At 39.6% G+C, this 25355-nt stretch overlaps 3 protein-coding genes across 3 annotated transcripts; 1 reads left to right on the top strand and 2 right to left on the bottom strand.

Annotated features, from left to right (window-relative positions):
• Positions 1–1804: 1804 nt before the first annotated feature.
• On the bottom strand, positions 1805–10502 carry LOC146464588 (heme A synthase COX15-like). Its single transcript, XM_085129228.1, has 10 exons — positions 10348–10502; positions 8302–8394; positions 8096–8207; positions 7274–7460; positions 6503–6689; positions 5857–6027; positions 5346–5427; positions 4588–4742; positions 3613–3726; positions 1805–2776 (listed from the first exon to the last, which is right to left on the bottom strand). The coding sequence occupies exons 1-10, from the start codon at positions 10408–10410 to the stop codon at positions 2639–2641; spliced, it is 1302 nt and encodes a 433-aa protein (XP_084985354.1). The 5' UTR covers positions 10411–10502; the 3' UTR covers positions 1805–2638.
• Positions 10503–10582: 80 nt separating this feature from the next.
• LOC146464587 (pseudouridylate synthase 1 homolog) lies at positions 10583–19052 on the top strand. The gene is made up of 15 exons (XM_085129229.1): positions 10583–10928; positions 11577–11671; positions 12812–12905; positions 13261–13331; positions 13708–13772; positions 13884–13981; positions 14246–14273; positions 14570–14648; positions 15419–15464; positions 15949–16042; positions 16638–16708; positions 16815–16859; positions 16949–17023; positions 17894–17964; positions 18240–19052. The coding sequence occupies exons 1-15, from the start codon at positions 10803–10805 to the stop codon at positions 18472–18474; spliced, it is 1293 nt and encodes a 430-aa protein (XP_084985355.1). The 5' UTR covers positions 10583–10802; the 3' UTR covers positions 18475–19052.
• Positions 19053–19396: 344 nt separating this feature from the next.
• LOC146464586 (uncharacterized) lies at positions 19397–24565 on the bottom strand. Its single transcript, XM_085129590.1, has 7 exons — positions 24475–24565; positions 23498–23741; positions 22971–23115; positions 22156–22329; positions 20878–21111; positions 20695–20756; positions 19397–19777 (listed from the first exon to the last, which is right to left on the bottom strand). The coding sequence occupies exons 1-7, from the start codon at positions 24563–24565 to the stop codon at positions 19636–19638; spliced, it is 1092 nt and encodes a 363-aa protein (XP_084985716.1). The 3' UTR covers positions 19397–19635.
• Positions 24566–25355: the final 790 nt, after the last annotated feature.

Below are 25355 nucleotides of genomic sequence, written 5' to 3'. Positions count from 1 at the left end.
GTCACACTTGAATTTCAGGAAGACTTTCAACGGACGTCCGATGTTTTCCCCACGCTTTGACGCCCTCTGTTCATTATCAGAGTATACACGCATGCCAAATGGGATCTATTTGTCTTATTTCGCTATTGGTTTAATACTCGTTCAAAATTAGAAGTGATTTTAAAAAATCGGCGTAGGATGATTTTCGCGGAGATTTTTTTTACTTTTTAAGCTCAATGACAAATATTAATGACAGTCGCGTGATGCAAAGTTATCACGAGAATATCACGAGGGCTATTCAAATGATCAGTTTTAACTATATTGATATCATACAGATAACACTCTATCACAGCTATCAGAATTTGTTTCAAATGTTCTCTTTAAAATTGAAGGTCTGGTTCCCTGAATCTTTCTAACAGAAAAAAATAGTGTACGTTTAATGGGACTCATCACGGTTTTCGACACCATTTTGACGGGTAGGCAAACAGGCTTGAAATATTAAACAGTGTTTGTATGGAAATCCGATGTCAAATAATTTTCTTAAAACATCGCTTCTGAAAAATTCATGAATTGGAAACTTTTGACACTAGGAAAAGGATTTTAAGAGAAACATAGGAGGGATTTAGCTGTGACAGAAAGCGTCCAGTCGTGTTTTGAACTTTCCATACATTTCCCTGTATTTTTTCCCGCGAACTATTTTTAGTAGCAGTTCACGGCTGGTTTAGCCTCTCATGCAGACGTTCTTAGGGGTTCCGGCCCCACGAACGTGGGGCAGGAACGCGTAGAACGTCTGCGTGGGAGGCTACGGCTGGTTCGCTATACAGACAAATGTATGTAAAGTTCAAAACACGACTGGACGCTTTCTGTCACACGGCTACATCCATGTGGAAATAAAAATAATAATAAAAATACTTTCAGATAACACACTAGCAGAGCTGTTTATTAAAAGAAAATTGCTTTTCCTTCCTTGTCTCCGTGGCCTCAATTTTAATAAAAGTTGTCGCTCATACAAATATTATACACGGTCAGTTTTTGCGGAATTTTCCTAGGGGAACGCTCAAACAGAATACCCTGTACGAAAACCGAACTGTGATGTTTTGAGAATCGAATATAAGCTCTTTGAAATTTCGGTTCAACGTTTATGTAAACTTTGGGGCGCTTTCCATTTGAAGCCGAATAAGTTTTATACTAGTCCTTTGAATTTCTTCAAAATAGCGCGTATCAGTCTCGGAGTGGTTATTTTTCAAGATAATGCAGCACCATCCCTTCAAAATGACGCATTTGTGGCCGCCGTCCGGCCGGCCAGTTCTGGCAAATAGAAAGCACTCTTCTTAGGGAAGTGGTCAAAACTACTATACTCGAACAGGACCCACCAAACCACAAAATAAATGGTGGCCTCTGGCTGCACCCCCTTCCTCAACCTCAAATTGGTGTGTTAATTGCACAGCCACCCCTCTATCCAGCAGTAAAAAATTGATAATGAGATACAAACCTCACTTTTCTTGTTTATCTAGCAATGCTGACTCTTGCTAGCTGAACATTTCTGTGTCAACTCAAATTTTAAAGCCAGTAAAATTTTGTCGGTAATGTCCATGAGACAGGTGGTGTCTTCGATAACCCCCCTACCCCAGACAAGGTGGGTCCTCTTCGAACAAACTTGTCATGACCAGTTCCCTTAGTATTAGAGCGATCACGTCTGAAAGATAAAGCGAAATCAAGATGTCAGCCGTCAGGCATGGAGCCACATACACGAAGGTGGAAGCCCTGATCAGTGAACATGTATCTTAATTAGTGTTTCTTAACAAGCAAGTAACAACACTTAGGATACATCCTCACTCAGGAGGACCTCGTGAATCGAAGCCAATTTAATAAAACTTTTACACTTGCAATTTCCAAGCTAGGTCCCTGCTTCTACGTGCGAACACAAGAAAAAACTTAATAAAGAGTGCAAAAAAAGTTCGATAATCCCCATTAAAGATTTACAATGTGTGTTTAGAACATTCCTCCTTTATGTATTTACTCTCTGCGTGGCTCGTGTAATTACAAGGATACAGTTTGTTAGCTAGAAGATTTAAAGTTTTATTAACTATTGGTAGCCTTAGTACCAGGTTTTTCAGAAGGGGGAGGGGAAACGAGGGAAAGAGAGTCGGCCCCCTCCCTCCTCCCCTTAGAACGACCTCATATTGGCCGCTGTGTGCAGTTTGTCGCGAGCATGCGAGGTACAAAATGGGGTTTAGGGCTCCAGGCCGAAAAATTCAGAGCAGTGATACTTTCTGTGCGTTATCAGAAAAGTTCAGAGATTACACCATTTTACGGAAAGTTTAAGTCGGCAAAAACTGTATCAGCGAGCATCCAAAAAAGAAGAAACAAACGGTTTTTTTTTATCGTAACCAATGGTGAAACTGTGCGGAAAATGTTGCAACGTCGGTTATGTGAAAACCCTCGTCAGTTTACTGAGCCTTAAGTGTGTTTTAAACTTGCAACATACACAGCACTGAGATTTTCAAGTGTCCCATCAGCACGGTTCTGTTACGCGGTTGATTCTACTAAGGTCTTTATGCAAACGCATCAAGTGAACACTCCGCGGCATTGCAAAGTAGGTACGAGCACAGGATGTCCAGATTCACGATCACTGGGCTTCCTGTGGTTCAAGCGGCTCTCATTTAGGTATCAGTGGTTTGCGAAGTTCATTCGTGAGCCAAACACCAACAGTTAAGAGCGTCAGGGCCCCAGCTTGATGGGCGGCGGCCAGATGGGTTGGCACGTAATACAACAGAGTGGTGATACCCAGGCTTACCTGGAACGAAAAAAAAAAGGATGTTAAACAGCGACCGATTTCCAGCGATTACAGGTCAACTGGACACTTTCAAGTGTATACGCTGCCAGAAGAGTTCCCTTCTATCTTCCAGGGGGAACTCTGCTAACAGGGTCACCAGAGGCCTATTGTTCTTTACACATTTGAAATACAAAAATAATGTTTGTAAACAGAGCACGCTGCCATAAAACGCAGAATTTGTTACTTGCAGTCAGGAAAGATCTGGACCGAAGAGCTGATTTCTCGAGAGGTCTTTTCATAGATGTAAGTGTTGGGCGCATCATTTTCATTTGTTTCTAAAAACTTATTGATGCAATAACCTGTAATATGATTTTGTGATTACTTTGTTGCAACATTGCAAAGTAAATCAGAGGAAAACACTGGAGATTATAGCAAGCAACTGATTAACTTTCGTAGCAGTCGTCTGCTCTCCAAGCGAGCACGAGAAGCGGCGGACGAAAACTTCTAGGGAGAAGGAGCCCTAACTCCTCCAAACCTTTTTTTTTTTTACTCCTTTTCGACTTCACGAACCTCTCGCAGTCTCGGAAAGAAACCGACTGCTTCGCAGACTAACTACTGACGTTAGGAAACTGGAGGCAGACTGCAGTTTACAGTCCCACTCAGCGTGACCAGGCGTGACATGGAGACTGTAGTTTGCAGTCTCAGCGTGACCAGACGTAGCCTCCCACGCAGTCGTTTTTGGGGGACTCGTATTACCTCCCTGGGGAGGAGATAATACGAGTCCCCTAAAAATGACTGCGTAGGAGGCTAGACCAGACGTGACTTGGAGACCGTAGTTTCTATACGTAAATACCCACCTGTGCAGCCGAGACTCCCAGCAGACAATTCAGTGCTAAGTTGGCTCTTCCCGGCAGCGTTAGAGGCCTTGCGAGAAGAAACAAGATCGCAATGGAAGATACTGTAGTGGTACCCTGAAACAAAAATGGTTCACAGAATCAGTTGTGAATCAACCACTTTTTTCTTCACTCCGTAGTCTCAAGTTTGCATCTTCTTGTCCTCGAAATGCGAGGTGTTTGAAGAACGAAAGGCAACCTTTTTCGGTGAAAACTGTCTCCGAATTTGTTGTATGACCAGTTAAAGACGGGAAGGGGGCGGGGGGGGGATTTGAAATGGGGCCAGTTGCCGGCCTGCGACATTCTTGTTCTACAAATACAATATATCTGAAGAAGTCTCTAAATTTGCCGTTTTTGTCGTTGCATGACAAAGTTAGAGAGCGGGATGATTTGAATAGGAGCCAGTTGCAACTGCGATTTGTTGCCGAGATCATACGTTCAACTTTAATAGTGAAACCCGTTGTTTTGCGTAATCTTTGTAAATTGTAAAGTAAATATTAAAAATGTTTTCTTCGTGATCACATTAACTTCACTGGGTGGAGAGAAGCGGGTCCGGAATGGGTGCAGGTACCCGGGGTGAAAAACTAGAACATTGTTCTCCTAAGTTGAAACTTCGAGAAAAAGAACACGTGTAGTTAATTATGTGTTGTCTTCTGGTTGGCTTTTTGTGTTACAAGAAGTCTGTATTTTGGAATCAGTGTGCTTATATATGCAACTAAATGGTAAAAGTACACCTGTCCAATTCTTTTTGTAACTTGCCTAACTTTCATTATTTTCAGAGGACGTCAGGTTTAAGGGTGCTAAGTAATGAGGTGTCATGCTGGTTACACACTGACATTTTGCCGTCCTTTTTCCTAAGCCATCCTGTTGTGGATAAGTTCATTATACAATTAGATTAGGGCTGACAGTGATATACTAGGAAATAACTCAACAACTCACAAGAATTCTGTGAACAAACTGCGTTGTAGTTGGGTTTTCAAAGAAATTTTTCCACTTTGGTTCAAGAGCAAATAAATCGCTTGGAATCCATCGATCAGCCATCTTGGGAAAAGAGTTGTAAACAAGACCAGCATCCAGGCCTGCAACAAATGCACCTGCGGGGAGAAGGGTTGGGTTTACAATAAAATAGAAACATCAAGAGACTGATGGCTTAACAAAACTTGTTTAATACCATGCATAAGTCACAGGCCTTACCATTCTCTACAGTATTTGAGTGGTTTACTGTGCTTCTAAGGTCTATGATTTATCACAAAGTCATTTCTTAGGGAAATTTTTTCATCATTTACACTTAAAGTGTATATGACAGAATTTTTTTTTTATTTTCTTGTTCAAATCTATATGTTGTTCTCGTATGAAAATAAAAAAAATCCTTATCAATCTTTCCTCCCTGCTTTTGAGGCGTTTGTCAAATTTCACTTCTGGTTGGGTACAATACCGCGCAAGATGGGAGACTGGGGATAATAGAGCTATGACATTCTCTCTGGTCAGTACTTCATGTAAGCCTATGTATCACCCTCTCTGGTCTCTATTCCTCAGTTGTTTTTCATGTGCAGAGGTAAAACATGCGAGCGCACATGACATCAATTGCCTCTTCCTCTGCACATTGCATCTCCTTGTGGAAGGCAATTTGTGAGAAAATCAGGGGACTAGTAACTCCTAGTCTAATACTCCTTGGACATTGAATATATTTTTCTCACCAGACACAGCGGTAAATCCTATAAAACCCTTGCAAGTATGGGCCAACATTCTGAACTTTCTTAGCTGTGGCGTCATTACATACTAAAATGAAACAAAATATGAAATTAGGAATTTTGAAACACCACATTTTTGAGACACCTCGTGAACAGATTTTCTAACGATTTCCCTTTCAGCTGGCCTGGATCGAAATATAAGAACTATGAGAGGCAGAGGTGTCAATTTCTACATTTACACTCATGACTCCACCTTCCACATATTTTATTTATTGGATTTAATTGGCCAGTTAAAAAGAAGCCATAGGAGATTTTAAGTTGTCAAAGTAGTAAAATCACCTGACACAGAGAGTGATGATAATGATGATGGTGATGATGATGGTATTGACGAGGACAATGACGATGACAATGACGATGATGATGATGATGATGATGATGATGATGATGATGATGATGATGAAATAAAAACTTTGCTCAGTGTCACTGATACAGCCTACAGCCCTGTAATGCTACCTACCTTTGGCCGAGGAATAAACTGGGATAGTGCGCACCATATGAGCCCGGCATACAGAAGGAAGGCTAGTGAAAGATGAGCTGCAAGTCGATATTGACTGACCCGAGGAATCTCAGTCTTGCTGATTTTATCTTCATCCAGCCCACTCTTTACCATGTACCAGCCCAACAAACCCTAAAATATGACAGTGATCAAAAGTCAATAAATACATGTATATACCCAAACACGTTCTCCTACTCCCCTTATAATATTCTTAAAACCTTCTAACCACCCTTGCCTTCTATTCCAATGTCTAAATAAATTTTGAGTTAAAACACCCTTGAAATATGAAATCTGTGGTTAAGTGGCAAGTTAACCATGTTATATTTTTGACCTAAAATAGCAGATTACAAACAAGCTAAGTGAGTCACTGTCACTACACAATGTGCAGTTCCAGAAAATATCCATACTCCCCCAAGGAAGGTTTTTTGTTTTGCACTCTCCCCCCCCCCAAAAAAAAAATTCAGTTTACCTTCATACTTTGCTTCTTAAATTTTGGCTTTTAAGACCCCCCCTCCCCCTAGGAATTTCCAATGACCTTCCTTGGGGTGGTTATGGATTTTTTTCTGGACTAAGTGCACAATGCAAATTTCAATAGTTGATACATTACCTGAGCCATTATCAGAGCTCCAAACACACCAACTCTGACTTTCAGTCCTTTATTAAAGTAGCCTTTATACCAAAAGTATGCTGCAGGAAGATAGAAAAGAGCGCCGACCATACGACCCCACATCCTGTGAGTATATTCCATGTACCAGATCCATTTAAACTCTGATAAAGTAATGCCTTGATTGGTACTGGATGAAAGAAGATATTCCAAACATAACTAACTGTACATAGAGTTAACCCTCAGAGCGCGGTTGTGGTCGCTTGAATCAAAGTTCACATTAATTAACTCTGGATTAGGTCAATTGAGATTTGAATGACTGGATCCAGGAGAACTGAGTGGGGCTCATATATAACTTATACCATTATTGTATAGGATGGCATATAAATAATAAATTTAATATTGATTTTCCAGTCAAGTAAATTTCAACCGTGATACAAAGATACAGTAATTTTTTGTAATAATAGATGATTGGGAAAAAGTGCTTTTAAAGCACCAAGGCGACAATGACGACAAATTCTAATTCCTGAACTGTTCTTTTCACATTATTTGCATACTTTAGTTATCTGTAAGTTTGGTTAAGTAATTGTTTAAAAAGGAATTAATTGTCAACCACTTAACTGGAAATTAAAGGGTCGTGTTGTAAGGACAAGATTCGGATGGTCTGCATTGAGAATTCCCCAGCTTGTAGAAGATGACAAAAAAGGTACTTGACAGACTTAGAGGATCCAAGATAAATGTAGCACAGAGTGTAGTGAACAAATTCCAACTTACTACTTATATTCAGGGTATTTCTGGTATCTCTCAAACTCCTTCTCCCATTCTTCTTGAGTCCTAGGTGGTTTCATTCCCTTGATGAGATGCCAGTCAACCATTGACAAACCAGACTCAGTGAGACGTGTGACTCCACCTAAGACAACAGAACCTATCACCATACCAGCGCAGCCCACCAACCAGTATCCTGAAAATCAAGAAAGAGCTTATTGATTGACCCTTCCAGTCTACAATACTCACAATAATAATTATTTATTAACTTCTGAACTCCTACAATTATCCCCATATTGCAACCTTAAACTTTTACAAACGTTCTCAAATTTTCACTTGGTGCAAATATCAATGACAACTCTAATCATACATATAGAATCACAGGAATTAAAGTAGCAGTAAAGATTTCATTTGTAGTTTAAGGTCAATTAAGGGTTTCTACTTCCAGTGTTTTGTTACAAGGAAAATCAAGAGCCTATCTAGATGATGGGCTTTTTGGGAAACCAGGGTTTGGGGTGGGGAGGAGGGTGGATACTGCCCTCCTTTATCACTCTGCAAGTATTAAACCTACGACAAAGAAACTTAAAGGGTGAATAGTACATTTAACAAAGTTTCCTTTGAGGTCCACAACAGATCCACTTGGGTCTAATATATAAACATTCTAACTTAACATTCTAACACAAAGACAGACAATGAACAGGAAGAATTTTTTTCTGAAGATTAAACTGCAGGATTATTAAAATAAAATAAAAATAAGTTAATAATAAATATAAATAAAATACTAGTAAGGAATAATGTTCAATTATACCATTTGGTATAATTTTTAACTACCTGTTATTTTAGTTCCTCGTGGTAAAAATTCAGCTGATGCTGGTGTAGCTGCAGCTTCAGTTGCCAGGAACTTTCGGCATTTCCTTGTCAAGCTTGAGAACTTTGTCCGACGCTAGGGCAGGATCATGCACATGTGTTAGAAACATGAAATTGTTAGGATTAAATACATAAAGGGATTCAGTGTGTATTCAAAAGATTCAACTCACAGATATGCTATTTTTTATCCAGGTTAGTGGTTTGTCTGTGCCGTGATGGCCCCATGTGGATGTACCTCTCAACAACAAAGACCTCTGACATACCTAATAAAAGCAAATTTCCAAAAAAGGGTTAATAAAGAAATATATTAAAGAAATAAAAAACATGCTGAGTGTTGAGTTATGTAAGCATGCGGGAATTTTTAAGAACACGAGGGAAGTGCAGAGAGGCACGAGCTGTACCGCGTGCTTATATAACTCAACAATGCCTGAAGGACAAGTTTTTTATTTCTTTTATAAAATATAAACAATCGCAACTCCTCAGACAAGTGTGAATTTTAATGAATCAACATCAAGTTTCTCCTTACACGAGATAACGAGCAATTTAATAGCGCGCGCTCTTGCCGATCACAACGGGGCACGCGACAGCGCAATCAAGTAAAAAGTCAAACTGTTTAATTAGTTTTTTCGTCACGTCGTAAGCAAGTTCAAGAAGTTAACTCCAAGTCAAGTTTAAGTTTTGAGGTGTTGAGAGACAAGTTGAAGTTAATTAAAAGTCTGGAAACATCAGTACAAGAGACTGTTCTTTGCGAATCGCTGGAGTGACACTCGCATTCTGTCTCTGAATTTCTCAGATTTTTCACAGGCAAAAAATCTGACGTGTGCTCTGTGCATATGTACAATTATAATGCACGCACCATACGTATGCTTCGTGCATTGTGGAGTTATACAGAACTCAGTTTGACCAATCACAGTGCTTGCTTGACCCTGGCTATTTTATAATGGATTTTAGTTCAATGATATTAATCAATATCACCAATGTTTCATGATGTATATCTGAAGCAAGTTTACTTAATAATTTTGATGCATGAAAAGGGAAAATACTTCCGTTTTTAAAAAAATGGTGCGTGGTGGGCTGGGGGGGGGGGGGGGTGCTACAAGGGTAAATGCAGATGGCAAATAACTATAATTATAGAATTCACAAGAAGGTATTTTTAAGCCTTATACATACATACATACTTACATACATACTTTATTTATTTCAGAAGCAGACTATATATACAAATAAAAAAAACTAAGAAGAAAAGTACTTCTAGAACAGGAAGTTTGGAGGTTAGCCCTATGCGAAAACTCCCTCAGTAAAAGAAAAACAAAAATAAGTATACATAAATCAAGATCTTTAGAGTCAAATATCTAAATACATTTTGAGCTTAGATTTAAAATGCTGAAAGCTATCAGCTTCCACTATATCACCAGGTAATTCATTCCATAGTTTGACAGTTCTAACGAAAAAAGAATGTTTATAACAATTGAGTCCTGTTGATTTGACATAGGGCTTGTATTGATGATTTGCCCTTGTAGACCGAGTTGTGGCGAAATCAAAAAAGTCTTCAAATTTTAAATGATAAAATCCAAAAACTATCTTATAACATTCAATTAAAGATAAATAAGTTCTACGGTCGGAAAGAGTAGGCCATTTTAGTAATTTGCATCGGTCTTCATAGGACATTTATCCTTTGCGTTGGTTTAAAGCAAGTCTTGATGCTCTTCGCTGGGGATGCACAATCTGCGAGCCAGCGAGGCATGCGAGGCATGCGAGTCAGACGTGCGAGGCACTCAGGTTAGCCTAAAAAACACTCCGGTTAGCCTAAAAAGCACTCCGGTTAGCCTAAATAGCACTCAGGTTAGCTTAAATAGCTCCCCGGTTAGCTTAACGGTTAGCAGTTTATGTTGGGGGTTGTTCATGCCTCGCATGCCTCGCTTGTTTTGTTCATGCCTCGCACGCCTCGCACGTCTGCCTCGCATGCCTCGCATGCCTCGCTGGCTCGCATATTGTATACACTCCTCTTCGCTGCTCTTCGCTGTACATTCTCGAGGGCATTTTTAATTTATACAACACAACTCTCGACATAGTCACTTTAAGACAACAAAAACACAAAAAACAATAAGTTTCATTTGGAGGATGTGCTCGATCTATGCCTAGCTTATGTAACCCCTTGAATTTGTTGCAAATGTGAATGTACGTAAGAAACGGGTATAAATGATCGATCGACCTACCAGTTGTTTTGTTAAAACATTTAACGCGTTTAGGGATCCAAAGGGACATCCAACTCGAAGCATCGTGCTCACTCCAGAACTACGTGACAAGGAAAACGCACGAAAAAACCCTCTCGGAAAAGTTTTGTTTTTCAAAGAAACTGACAAAACCAAGTAGGAAGCTGGGACGAGTGCGATCTTACACGGAGTACGTTCTTGTCATAAATAAATCTGCTGGAAAGCTGTACTTGTGGGCTCGTCTCGGAACTTCTGTAGTTTGACTGTAGTTCTTCTGGTATAATTTCACCATTTTTGCTTATTTAGAGAAACCTCTTCAAGACTTTTGCTCGTCCCGGTTTCTATCCTCGCTTATAAGACAAATCTTTGCACCATCAAAGTCACTAACTTCAATTTCTCGGCTTCTTAAGCCATTCAAAATAACGGACTGTGACACCACGTGCAAAGTAGAAGAGAAGATGTCGACAACCGGAACTCCTGTGACTGAAGATACTGGCAGTTTGAAAAGGTCGCTTGAAGATGGTAGCAAGATGGAAGAGGGTTCTTCAAACAAGAAACTGAAAACTACAGAATTTGTTGACAAGGTGTGTTGAATCGACCTCCTGCCCGCCCCTGGCTCTTGCCCTAGCCTTTTCCCTCAGTCTGTCTCCAAAAAATCCTCAACTGCTACGGCTAGTCAGGTGAGGGGTGAGGGAGCAGGGCAGGGGGGAGCATTTTCAGACCAAAACGGCTCTATATACCTATATAGCTTATATAGGGGAGTACCCCCCGGGGCCTTAGATTACCTAACAGATGTTGGTGTGAAGAACATCTGCCATTCAAATGAACTGTTGTTATCCAAAAATATCCAGGATTTCTCTCCTGGTGTAGGATTTAGAGTCTACAGGCCTGGGAGTGGGGAGTCTGGAGGACAAGGTTCGCATGGTTGGCATAACATTTTCCTTGGCATAGGCTCTTTGGCAGCTGCTTAGCGTAACTTCGATACTAATCATAACACAGTGTTTCAAGTCCAAGGTTCCCAGTTACATATACAACCATTTTTAGGCAACACATCTATGGTGACGAACTGTTTTGCAATGGTTACCTGATTTGAAAAAAAAAAAAAGAACCAACCTGGCATATACATACATGTATATTAAAGTAAGTCCAAAGGGTCACTGGAATCATGGCCACTAAAGAATGATTCTAACCTAGTGGTTACTAACACTTTTTACTGTTTTTCGCTTTTACAGGTTGCTAAGGATGAAACAGCAGCCTTTATTCCTAGAAAGAAGAAATGTGCCTTACTGTTATCTTATTGTGGAGCAGGCTACAATGGAATGCAAATGTAACTAGTTTTTTTTTTTTTTTTTTTTTGTTGCGAATGTCCTTTGGGAGAAAGTAGATGGGGATGGACAGGGGTTCCATCTAGGGACAGACATCAGGCAAATTGACCTTCCGTTGAACATGACTTTGCCCAGTTGCTTCTAACAATCTCAACTGACTTTTTCCACAAAATAACGTACCCAAGTTAACTATCTTGCCCGGGTGCACTTATCTCTTTCCTGCCTGTATAAACTCTTACTTAAATCCCTGGATGAAGGGGTAACGATAACTCAAATTGAGTTTCTGAAGCAAAATAATACGAATCTTCAGGTTAAAGCAGTTGCTTATACTTCTGTTTAAGGTACTTCCTACATTATTCATAAAAGGTAGGTAGGAATTTTATCCACTTCAATAGGCATGGCATGACTTTGAACTGAACTAGAGTTGTGTTTTAATTGTTGTGGAGAAAATAAAAATTAGCCTTAATCTTTGCCAGGTAGTGGTTTATTCAGTAACTGCCTGGTGACAAGACAGGCAACATCACTTTGACAAAGTCATCAACAAAAGAAAAGTCTCTTGATACTTCAAAAATTATTTATTGCAAGATTGCTTCCGCCGGCAAAAAAAAATTACTTAATAGAGACAGGGGAAGAACACACAGAAAAAGAAAAAGAAATCAGATGTATTTAAACTTACAGTATCTTGACTGATAAAGATCATATTTTACCATGTGCAAACATGAGCGCCAATCATCAAAATAATGATTACCGGTATTTAGAGATGCTGAGCTAATTTATTCCACTTATAGTTAATTTTGGTGATTCCAAGACAGTCATCTGTTTTAAAGAAATTCTTAAAGGGTTACCTATAAGTTCAAAATGGAATGCGATTTCCTTTTAAAACCCTATTTGCCATTTAATCTCCAAGTCAAAAGTACTAAGTGTTATCAATTTAATCAAATTTTGTTAATGGCATGCACAAGAGTTTATGTTACTCAATGGATTTAAAGTGCTCCTAAAGGGCTTCCCTTTAATAAATTATTATTCTATCCAATAAGAACCACCTAGACAGCATATTAAGTAAACCTTTGGAATCCAAAGTCTTAAGAGTTGCCCACAATGCAGTGTCTTGTGTTGTGATCAATATTTGTTTTCATGTGTAGTAATCCAGGAGTGAGGACAATTGAAGAGGAACTGGTAAATGCACTGTTCAAATCTGAGGCAATAACTGAAGATGGAAAAGCCTGCTTGGGCAAAGTTAGTGAATTGGTTCAAACATTTTTACTTATAAAAACTGATGCTAATAAAAATACTGTTTGACTAAACAATAATTTTGTAGCTTCCTGTATTGACTATCATAGCTACCTGACCAAAGTTTTAAACATATATAGTTTTTACTTTGTAGAATGCTTAGCTGGGTATTGAGAGTTGAGAAGAAGTTTACCCAATGACACTAAATCTGTGTTTTAAAGTTAACTCAAATTATTGTCATCTCACTTGTTGAAAACTAAGTTAAAGCTAAAGGTAAAAAAGCTCCAAGTCAAAACTGATGTGTAGCAGGTGATACAGTGGATTCTTGAACTGAATGTATTACATTTTCTTCTTTTCCCAGATGTCGTTTCAGCGATGTGCGAGAACTGACAAAGGTGTTTCTGCTGCAAGACAAGTTGTTTCATTAAAGATAAGTTTTTTTTTTATTATAATTTTAATAATGCATTCTTTGTTTAATTGTGACTATGATGAACAATGTTATAATTAGTGCACCAGTTTTAGATAGAGCTGTGACATACTGGGTGGTTTCATATTCAAAATGTATTATTTTTATTAATTGGTTAAATTTACTAGATGCACCCTCTACTGTGAAGGTGATTTTTTTGCCAGCAATTATGATTGCCAAGTTTTGAAACCTTTAAGGACAATTTACAGCAACTTGTACTGATAATGTCATTTGATGGGAAAAAAACCACATAAGGACTGGATAAAAGTAATATGATAATCCATGTTTGATGCTAACTGTTAAGTAAACAAAAATTTTTACTTTTGTTTTCTTTGTATAAATGGTGCCAGAGCAAAGCATAGTACCTAAGATCAATGAACATCTTCCTCCGGAGATAAGAGTTATTGGTGAGTTCATAACAAGTAATTATTCATTTAATATTTTACAGTTAACATTTTTTTGCGATATTTCTGTAGTAGCAATATTTTATTATCTGACTTGTCATCATTTTTTTGTAGCAATGAAAAGAACAACCAGAGGTTTTGATGCAAAAGGAAATTGCTCAGCAAGGACGTATGAGTATCTTACCCCCACATATGCTTTTGCCAAAGATTATGTAAGTCTTTTCCTTTGTTAGGTTAAAAAAAAACCCAGATAACTACTTTAATTTGTTGTATTTGGAAAAATTTAAGTAACACTTGAAACACCCATTGTGCTATGTTATTTGGTAGTTTGTGTTGTTACATAAATAATTAACGCATGCAATTTAGACAACTTCAGTCTTCTCCTTTTCTTGCACATTTATTAACTCCTGAGTTATTTGTTTTACTCTGGTGTAAATTAACTTGCTGAACTGTTCTTCTTTTCATTTTCTTTACAGCAAACATCTACAAACTACAGAGTAACAGGTGAGATGAGTGATTATCTGTTCACATTTCAACTTCTGCTTTAACTATAAGAATTAATATTTCTTTTGATGAGGTGACTCACTTGATTACCAGTGAGTGTTTTTTTTTTTTTTCATTTTAGTTTTACACCTGCATTTTTACTTCCTAAATCTTGAATTTGGCAGTTGTAATAGTTAGTTTAGGAACTGATCAAGGCGTAACACGTTGCTCTGTACTCTCAAGTTTCTTTTCCTTAAATTTTACTTTGATGTGTCTTCATTTGTTACTTTTTTTATGACTCTTCTGTCAATTAACAGAAGAGAAGATTGAAGAAGTCAATGGAGTTCTTTCAAAATTTACTGGAACACACAATTATCACAACTTTACGTCAGGCAAGTGAGTGAACTTTCATTCCTGTTAACTTGTAATAAAATTATAATTAGTCAAGCTATATGCACTTCTAAAGTAATCTATTTTTGTTACTTCTTTTTTTATGACCCATTCAACCTCTTTGTGAAAACCACCCAGATGTTTGCTGTAAATGATCAGTAGAATTTTACAAAAAACATTCAATGAACATTCTTAAATTTACTTAATCCACAAAGACAAAACAAAAGAAATCTCTGCCCTGAAAGTTGGAAATGTGGTTACTTGATTAACGTAAAATTTGGTTAGCTTTTGCTTTGAATTTCTCCAAGAATTATTAATGGTTTGAGAACTGACATTATTTCAAACACTCAAAAGAATGTTTCATTCGATTTCCAAACACCTCAATTTTTTCAACCCATTTCTCAGTGTTTGGAAATTGGATGAAACACTCTTCCTTGTGTTTGATATATTACATAAGTCATTACAGTTAATGAAAAAAGATTCCATATAATTTGTTGGTACGATGAAGTATAAATTGGTTACACCACGGAAGAAGCCTGTTAGATGCATTAATTTTGAGAGGATCTTTTGTGCATTTTAAAAATACCACCCATCCTTCGGCCTCGTAGAAACAGTGACAACCGTTTGGTTTTGAACTTGCAGATCTTCTAAATTTGCACATGATTGATGATCCAACCTTTTCATGCCTCTATACCCATCATTTCTGTATTGAATGAATGTTTGTACTGCTGTTAAGATAGGTCTTAACAGGATGGTTATTCTTTGTTTTCCCACAGGAGATTCAGTGATGCCAGTGCAAAGAGATATATTATGAAATTCAAGGTAAGGAAGTAAAATGACTGCAGAACTTGTTTCATCGGCTCTTACGTGGACCTGGATTATCTCTTTACACCCCAATATTAAAGACATTGCTTGGACCAGAAACTTTGCTTATTACATCTAATTGGACATCTGTTCTGCTAAATAAAGGAGGGTTAATTTTGGGAAAAATGGATAATGGAGGTACCAATGTAGCCTTTGAACAGAACTGGATAAGTAATTCTGCTTGTTGTTTTAGGCAGCTAGTGCGAAACAGTGACTGGACAACAATCTACATTCACAGTAGTTTCTTTTATGTTAACAAAGTGTTCACATTTGGCATGGTGTTTGATTGTATCATTTTTGTCAAAATGAATTCACTCATTTGGCTATTACAGACAAGGAATTAATTAATTAAGTATTCCTGCTGACCTCATAACCATTTATAAGATGTTTTCTATATTGCAATGCCTTCTTTTTGTGGTAAAATTGTATTGTTGTTCTACAGTGTGGGAAGCCATTTGAGAAAGATGGCAGAGAATTTATCACCTTATCAGTTAAAGGGCAGAGCTTTATGCTGCATCAGATCAGAAAAATGATTGGTAAGCTGTTAAAAAAGCGATTTAAAAAAATCACTTTCAAAATATTGATATACTGTATGAACAGTACCTACGGAAAGTACCGCTCAGTAGCTTTCATTTGAATGGTAACTCTTTAGGATTTCATCCACGGCCTCAAAAGTTAGAACGGTGATTTTCACCTAAAAGGGAAAATTAATTCCTTGCTTTCGAAGAGACGACAAATGTTTGTTAAGAGAGCGAAATAAGACTGACCAGCTTGTATTTTCGGAAGGACAACAACAGCTTGAAAAATCCGGGTAGTCGAAAGTGGGTTCTGTTCCATAAAATTTTCTTTGATTGAAAAATGTTAGCGTACACAAATATCCTTTTAAAGGCCCGAAAAAGGTCTTGGAAAACAGAAAACGACATTTGAAGTGTTTTTCTTAAATGTTCTCGATGGTTGCCCCAATACATGCATGCATTCACAGACTGTTACTATTTTAAAAAATCGAATTTAAGAGTAGCTTGAATAAGCTAGTATCTTTCCACCAATTTACTCTTGAATAACTTTACTTAATTTGTTTCTCCTTGTTTAAAAGTTTTCTCATTACTTTGCTTCTATTTTCATTTCCGCCAGGTCTTGCGCTGGCTATTGTCCGCGGAGTTGCACCACTGAGTACAATAGAACTGGCTAGGAAAGAAAAGAAAGTATGCCTTTTTATTTTGTCGCCATCTTTTGAGAGAAACCACGTGCAGTTTTATTATTTGCAGTGCAAGGTTTTATAATCGCTGAACACAGGTTGTTGTCTTTTAGGTGGATATACCAAAAGCTCCAGCCGTTGGACTTGTTCTTGATCAGGTAATTTAAAACTGATCTACGAAATGTGTGAACTACAGCAACTATGTGTTTAATTCATATTTATGTGTCTTTTTGTTAATTTTGATCAGGTTCACTTTGAAGCTTATAATCGGCGTTATGGGGATGATGGGATACACGAGAGCTTGGAATGGCATGAAAACGAGGTCAGTTAACAGCCAAGGCGAGATAATGGTACCTAACTTGCACTTAGTTCGTATTCAAAGTACGGCATTTTTATTTTTTAAAAGAGGGCTCATGTCACGGAACTTTTGCTGTATTTTGATCAAAGTTACTCAGACAAATATTTAACATAAAAGCTTTTCTCAAACGTGAAATTGTTCGTAAAGCACCGGGTGGAAAATATAACTGATTTCTCCAATGAAGAACAAACTATAATGAATTTTAGCAATTTCTCCAAAATATGCAGGAAGAACTTGAAAAAATTGGCCGTTGTAATCCATTTGCATCCAAGCCATCCGCAGCAAAAGACTGACAAATACTTGCTTATATATACCCGTAGGGTAGCTGTTAACATTACTGAATCTTTATTTTAACATTTTCAAAGATACAAATGTGTTTTTCGCTGTTCAAAGGCACGCTAAAGATCGGTGACACTGCCCCTTTAATTTTCCCATTTTGCCGAAGGTTGGGGCAGTTGAAGGGCTCGGGGCATAACCAATCCATAGTGCATTTTATATCACTTTCTGTTGTTTTAGCTTAGATTCGCCGGATTTTTGCACATGGCCTTGAATTCTTTAAGGAAACGTTGCTTCTGCCCAATGTTTTATCCGCTGCTTTACTCTTCGTTTGCATTAAAAACCATGATTATGGGTAAGATTTCCGTTTTAATCACGAAGCACAAAGCAGCGGATAAAAACTTGGAGCAACGTCACCCGAAGGAATTCAAGACCACATGCAAAAACTCCGGTGAATCTGAGCAAAACAACAAAAAGCTCAAGAAAGCAGTAGAGGTCGGTAGTGCCCCAAGTCTTTCAATTATTCCTTCAAAAAAAACCTTATTTTTTTCTTCACAGGAGGAAATACAACAGTTTAAAGACCAATTCATCTACAAACACATCATTGATACAGAAATGAGAGAGAATGTGTATCCTTTACTGACAAAAACACAGCATATGGCACGTGAAGTACTTTAAGAACGTGATTTCTTAAAGTATTTCTGGTCTGAATTCACCAGAAAATTTTTTAGACTTGCTTTTTTATGCTATGGTGTTATATATATTACTCTGGGTGCCGTTTCTCGTGTGCGTGGGCGGCCGCGGGTTTCCCGCTCCCGGAAAGCGCGCGATAAAAACATTTGGTCCCGGGCCAGAGTAGGATAATCCGTGAGCTCCGCTTATTTGCCTTAACTCTTCATCTCAGTATGTTAAGGTGGCTAAGAACATTACCAGAACACACTTACACGGACGAGAGAATGGAGGAAATTCACTCCAAGACAGACGAGGACAGTGCTGCAAAGAAGCCAAGCATCGAGACAAACAACACTGCGGACATTGAGAAATCCTCCTCTACAGGGGGGAGTAGTGACATGCAACAAATTACAGAGGGTGGGGAGGGTAACAAGAGCGAACTGAGAGATGGTAGTATTGGGTTGTGAAGTTGTCGAACTGGGAATTTTTGAAAGGAACGAATGACCCTTTTGCGATTTTGTTTGTAACAGACGAACGACTTGGACGAAAGATTAGTCAAGAAAAGATAACGCCCCTTCAGTGTAAATTCGTTGTTTGGATGAGTCATGAAGCAAATTCTGTCTGCGCCTGATCTGGTGCAGCAATCTCGTCTGCAGGCTCTTCTCGATGTTCAAAATGGCGTTGCGCTCAGCCACCATCTTGAAAGTGGAGATGGTCCTGGGGAAGAGATTAGACGTGCCGCTCGGACTTACGAGGCCTCGTATTTCGTCAGAAAGCCGAATTAGGTTGGAAAATAATTTTTTCACCTACCATAGACAAATTATCCAACGACTGACAAACTAACTGTAAAGTTCTCAACGCAAGGAACCTGGTTATGCCCTGATCAATCAGCCATTTTGTATCGCCGTTGCCATAGCCCGTTGCCGTAGCTTGCCGGACAGCCCGTGGCTTCGGTTTGCGAAAAGGTCTACAGTTTATTGGCCGGAGCAACACAGTAAAATGGTAGCAAATGAGAAATATTTATTAAAGGCTTTAATTAAAATTTGATTGCTTCTTTTAGTTAAACCTAACGCCGGCATTCGCCTAGCCGGATGACTAATCTCTGTTGTAAATTGGACCTAGCCTCCAAGTCCAACGAAACATTGCAAAACAAATATTTAATATATGGCGCGTTTGCAGATTGCTGATCGCAGTCTTGTTGGAAGAAGTTCAACGCCATCCCTATGAAATGTTTCGTCTTCCGTCACCCTTTCTCTCGACAAAGTGAATGGGTGGTTGGTTAAAAAAACTTAAAACTTAAAAATAAATGCCGACAAATAAAAAAAACAACAACAACAACAACATGACCACCGTTTCCAGCGAGCCGGTTTCCCTCCAAAAGGTTGTTCGACGAATTCGTTTGGGATGGTGGTTTATTTAGACATCGGAGGTGCTTTAAGTTGTATACAACTTATATTAAACTTTGAATCACCAGAGAAAGGGAGCAAGCAGTAAATTAAACGCTTTCTTTTAACGTTCGACTTCGGTCTTTAGGGCGACAGGAAAGGAAACGTGTTAATGCGGATGACCCGACTTCTCTCTCCTGAAAATCTTTTACCATTGATTTCGCTCCAAGCAAAAAGTTCTTGTCAGTTTTGTAAGCACTTCATGTCTGTTTGTCCACACACGTCGATCCATCCATCGTTATTTAATGGCGTTGGTTGAACGCAATTATTGGGTTGATTCCGTCTAATTTCGTACGGCAGATACTGAGCTCTGACCACTCCTTTCCTGTTTTAAAAGAAAATGACAAGAGTGGTTTTCCAATAAGAACAAAACCAAACTAACCGAATTTGCTCATACGCGAATATCTTAACGAATCAACAAAAAGCCGCAAAACAAGCAACTGGTACCAAGCGCGGGAAAATTCAATTGAAACCAGGGACTCTTTCCTTTTAGCCAAACTTTCCGGTTCCAACTGGTTCAACCCGTTGGAATGCAAATAGAGCGAGCTTATCTGCTGGAAATGTTCCGGAACAAGTCGACAACCTCTTCGGACGTACTCTGCTTTTCTGACATTTTTCGTTCCCACCGGTTGAAACGGGAACCGCTCCTTTTGCACAAAAATTTCATTTCTGCTGCTCAGAAAATGTTAGCTGTAGACTCCAAGTCTGTTTAAATAAAAGTGTATTCTACAGAACAGCAACAATTGGGTGTCCTCTGCTCAACGAAGTTTATTTTGCCCGTCAATTTCACGAGCACCAGCAGGCCAATATCTACTTTATTGGCTCTTACGCGCCAGCACAGGGTCTCTACCAATGAGATTGCAAATTTCGAGGTGGATGGTAAAAACCTTACCATTTGACGCGGAAAGTTTACGTAGTTTCAAACCAAAACGTTTGGCTAAACAGAAAGCGCCCCAGGACTAAACTCGTTAAACATGAATTTGGTACCAAGCGCTGGAAAAACTGACACAACAGGGTTCCATTCGCGGGAAAAATTGTAACCGGCGTCAAGCGCGGGAAAACACGTGGTGCACCTTGTATTAATACAATGACCTACATGTGCATTGTCAACTTATCTTTGTTATTTGTTCTTTATCGATTTCTTTCTGGGTAGAATCAACCTGTCCCTCCAGTTTGCTCTGTCCATCAAATTGAAACAAATGAACTCAGTCTAGGGATTTTAAACAAGCAACCTGTGCTAACCTTGAAACTTCAACTCGGATAAGGAGTCCATTTTTAGTAGCACTCATCGAAAAGAATGGTTTCTAAAAAGAATGGACAAAACATTCAATTAGCAATTCAATTATTAGTTTCTCCCGATAAAAATTCTACGGTATCCATATTTTACTTGGTTGCTTACAACTGATCAAAGGAATTTTTACTCACTTTGAATTTTTCTGGAGTCATTGCATGAACGAATAGTAGATTTCCCAGACTGTACGCTACAAATCGGTTGTCATGGTAACTGTAAGGCTGTTGCACGTGAGGATGAGAACCAATGATGAGGTGGACACCGAGTGACGTCAGGTGTCGGGCTGTTTGTCGCTGTACGTCGTTCATTCTGGGTCGATATTCTCTCCCCCAGTGCATGAACACGACGATTACGTCTACTTTCTTCGCCTAAATAAAGAATGGAGATGTGAACTCATCGAATTAAGGCCCGTTTAAACGGTTTCAGCATTTGACCAATATTCGTTCAACAAACGTTGAACTGACGGATGTTGGGCAAATGTTGGACAAATGTTCAAACGGCTTCAACACCATTCAACATTTTCAAGAACAAAGAAAGTGTATGGATGTTGAAGCTTTCAACAAGCTTTTAACATTTTTTACACTTTCAACTATGTTGAACGACCTGTTCAAACGCCCCAAACGCATTTGCTTCAACAAGTTAAGTGTTGAACCCATGCTGAAGCAAATGTTGCAACCGTTTGAAAGGGTCTTTGAAGCCTTTCCTTGTAAATTATGGTATTCCTTATATATGTTAATGAGCACTGCTGTGGTCATCCTGCTGAAGCCCATTCATGGTAGAATGGACCCAGGACGGCCATCTAAAGCTATGTTCAGGACACTGATGGAGGACACTGGTGCAGCGTCAACTAGTGAACTATCCATAATAATGAATAAAGACTACTACAGAGAGAGCTGTCTGGCGTGTTCGCCACAGGGAACACCTTTAAACATGGTGAATAAACTAATGATATGGATGAATTTTTCAGTCAAACCCGCTGTGTACCTCAAACGGGAGACATGATCGGATCTGATGATGAATATGGTTAGAAAACGAACCTAGATCCTACAGAGACTAAATTTCATGTCAACTGTTTGTGATGTACAAAGACTCTTGCACATCTCAAGTTGAACGCGCCGCTGCAGCTTCTTACGTTTTACACAAGACACATCGTTTCTTGTTTTCATACTTAACACATGGAAAGCCTTTTTTAAATAGCAGTGTTTTCATTACCCGAGCTCAGGAAGAGTGCAGTATGGCCTCTATCTGTTTTCGTTTTGGTTTGTATTTGCACTCTTATAGGCTGGGAATTTGTACTTTAAGTGACAGTTTTCGCTGAATAACCTATTTGTATGTGCAACTACTCGGCAGCAGTAAAAATTAACCTTGTGAGCAGCTTGCTGTGACACTTATGTACTGAACGACTTCCTTACTTTCAATCTGTTAACATCTTCTGTGGCTAAATCAGTTTCGTAGGTAGCAGGCCCTGCTCTGTAAAGACGCCTTAGTTCCGTGCAGTTTCGAGTCCTGAGGTTTGATCCACCGTGCGTCATACAATAGGCTAAAACTCCAATCTTCACTGATTTTCTTTTCAGGATAAGAGGAACCTGAAATAATTAAAGCAGTGTGTTGACCACTGATAAAAAGAAGGGGGGAAGGTGGAGGAGAAGGAGCAGGAGGAGGAGGAGGAGAGGGAAGGTGGAGGAGAAGGGAGGAGGAGAACAAGGATGGGGGAAGGAGGAGAAGGAGGGGGACAAGGAGGAGAAGGAGGAGAAGGAGGAGAGGAGAAGAGAAGGGAGGAGGAGGAGGTGAAGAAGGAGGAGAACAAGGAGGGAGGATAGAGGAGGAGGAGGAGAGGGAGGAGGAGGGGAAGGAGGGGGGAAGGATGAGGGTGGGAAGGAGGAGAGGAAAGGAGAAGGGAGGAGGAGGAGAACAAGGTCGGGGGGAAGGAGGAGGGGAAGGAGGTAGCCTGCGAACAAGCTCTCTTGGGAGTGAGGCAGGCTAGGAAGGAGGAGGAGGAGGAGGGGAAGAAGGAGGAGAACAAGGAGGGGGGAAGGAGGTAGCCTGCGAGCAAGCCCTCTTGGGAGTGAGGCAGGCTAGGAAGGAGAAGGAGGAGAGGAGGAGGGGAAGAAGGAGGAGAACAAAGAGGGGGGTAGAGGAAGAGGAGGAGAGGGAGGAGGGGGGGAGGAGACGGAGAGGAGAAGGAAAGAGGAGGCGGGGTATCAGTGATTGCTTTTTTAGTTTTTACCTGGTGTGAATTATAGGGACCATAAGTAACTCCAACGGATTTTATTCCGACTTCTTTCAAGGCATTTATTGTATAATTCACAGGACGATCACCGAAATCGTTGAGGTGGTTGTTTGCAAGCGTCATCACGTCAAAACCCGCGAACCTGTTAATGATCAAAAAGAGAGTTGACGAATGAGTGGGCATAAATGGCTCTTGAGTTTTAACTAGGTCATGCTGCCTCGTCCCCAGGCATTTCCCTTTGGGCGAGTGGCGTGCGCAGGGTATTATGGAACTGTTGCATTCCGCGTCCTTCCCATCAAACCTTTGGGCCCTTTTCCCCGCTATTTTCACCTTAATAGTGCTGCCTCGTCCCGGTTAGGTTGAGTCTCAGAATGAAAGGAGTATGGTAATTGAAATAAAAGCTAATGAACAATACTCTCCAATAGTGTGGCTGTTTATTTTGCTGTACAAGGTGTTTCTCGCTTTTAAGTCTGTGGCTAAAATCCAACAAAGTGACCATTCAAATGAAAGCCATGTGCACCAACCTTAAAGCTGTGGCGCTTTTCTTCTCCGCGTAGATAAAAATAAATTTTGCTCCTGTGTTTTTTTCTGAGAGCGCTTTCTGAGGAACGAAGGAGGACTCTAGGTTTCCAAAGGAGATGTCGGCTTCTCTGATGTAACGGCTCAGCTGACTGAAGGTGTCATTGTAGCTGTATCGGTTGTGTTGCACATCGGAGCGGATTGGGTTAGAGAAGCTGATGTCCCCCGCGAATACGAGGCTAACAGTTTCTATAACAAAGGTGAACAAGTGAGCATCAAATCAAATAATTATCATATTTCCACGAAAACGTCCGATCCCGTAGCATTTTCCTAAACTTTCTAATACAGCTGACCTACAGTGTAGGCTTTTTATTGTTATGGCCGAGTGCTCCATAACAATTGTTCGTCGTATTGGTGTTCGAAATGAAAAAAAAAAAAAAAGAATGACAGTTAATCCAACTGAATTTGATCGTTTGAACGGGCAGTGTCATGGGAATTATAATTTTTTTTTAGAGGAGGGGGGAGGGGGTAACAAATTGTCTTAGTTGTTCATGAATTTCTTCTAAAAGCAAGAGAACTGAGCAACAATACGCTATTACCAATTTTCCCGGGACAATAATATTTAAGCCTCATCAGAGCAAAAACTTAAAATCGTCCGCTCGACTTTTGTCGAGCCGTGGCCCGTTGCTGCCATTTCCATCTTGGCCGCACAGATGGACACGATGAATGCCAGAGTTCCTCAGCCATACAGGCAGTATCGGATGAGGCATCCGTAACCGAAGGTAGTTATGAGTAGCTTCTATGCGCTAGAATAGCCATTTCAAAATAAAAAAATAAAAAAAAAGAAACATTTGACCATTTTGTGCCGGTGTTCTCGAGCGTTTTTTGGTTAAAAGGTTTTAGTAACTCAAAAATGCATGACCCTGTCCCTTTGATCGGGGGCACCGCCAACATTAAAAATCGTATTACAATATTCCTTTACCTTCCTTTGTAGCTGCTGTGGGAAGACGGAATAATGCTCCCAGAATAAAATTTAAAATTGTGATAAATCCTTTTCTTGTTAGATACGTCATGACTCAAATGAATTTTCAAACGCCTCCCTTCGAAGAGTACCGTTATATATAGTTGTCAGGTACCGACAGAGTGTCAAATACCTTCAAAGGTTAACACGCATCGTGAAATGGAGTCGAACTGGTGTCTTTATATAATCACGAGAGGTTACCCGAGCTCTCTCCTCACCTCAGAACCTCATGGCTAAACTGCCGTCATACTTTAGAAGGTATACACCAGGTACTAACATCAAATATTAGGAGTTTATTTTGTCTTTGCAATTGTGTAGACAGTAAGCACAGCACAACACAGAAAAAATGTTTGGTTTTATCAACAGGGTCGGATAAGGTAATTTGTTCACCGTAAAGAGATTTGCGTGCTGACGTTGTGAGCGTTAGCTCTTCGTCAGAGCGAAGGGCTAACTCTCGAAACGTCAGCACTCGAATCTCTTTTCGGTGGCTAAATTACCCTATCCGACTCTGTAGCCGACACAGGACCACAGTTTCTTTAGACACTAACCCCCTTCCCCCCTTTTTACAACACAGAACAATCTCGTTCCCAGGGCTTTTGGAGTTTACTTTACCGTTTGCACGGGGAAAACCCTGGGAACGAGTCTTTCCTCCAAGGCTAAAAAATTAATAGAAATGGATATAGGACTTTGGGACTGGGAAGGCCAATAAAGGACACCATACAGAACACTTTTTTTAGGAATGCCGATCACAAACCGTTTAAACAATGAGAATTAGATTTGCATACAATAATAATGAAGGTAAATTCCTGACTGATTTATGGAGCAGTGCTACATAATGGCAG

Source organism: Pavona decussata, unplaced genomic scaffold (assembly GCF_977016875.1).
Source record: "Pavona decussata unplaced genomic scaffold, jaPavDecu1.1 SCAFFOLD_161, whole genome shotgun sequence".
In the NCBI taxonomy this organism is placed as follows: domain Eukaryota; kingdom Metazoa; phylum Cnidaria; class Anthozoa; order Scleractinia; family Agariciidae; genus Pavona; species Pavona decussata.
This window is presented reverse-complemented; position numbering and strand designations above follow the sequence as displayed.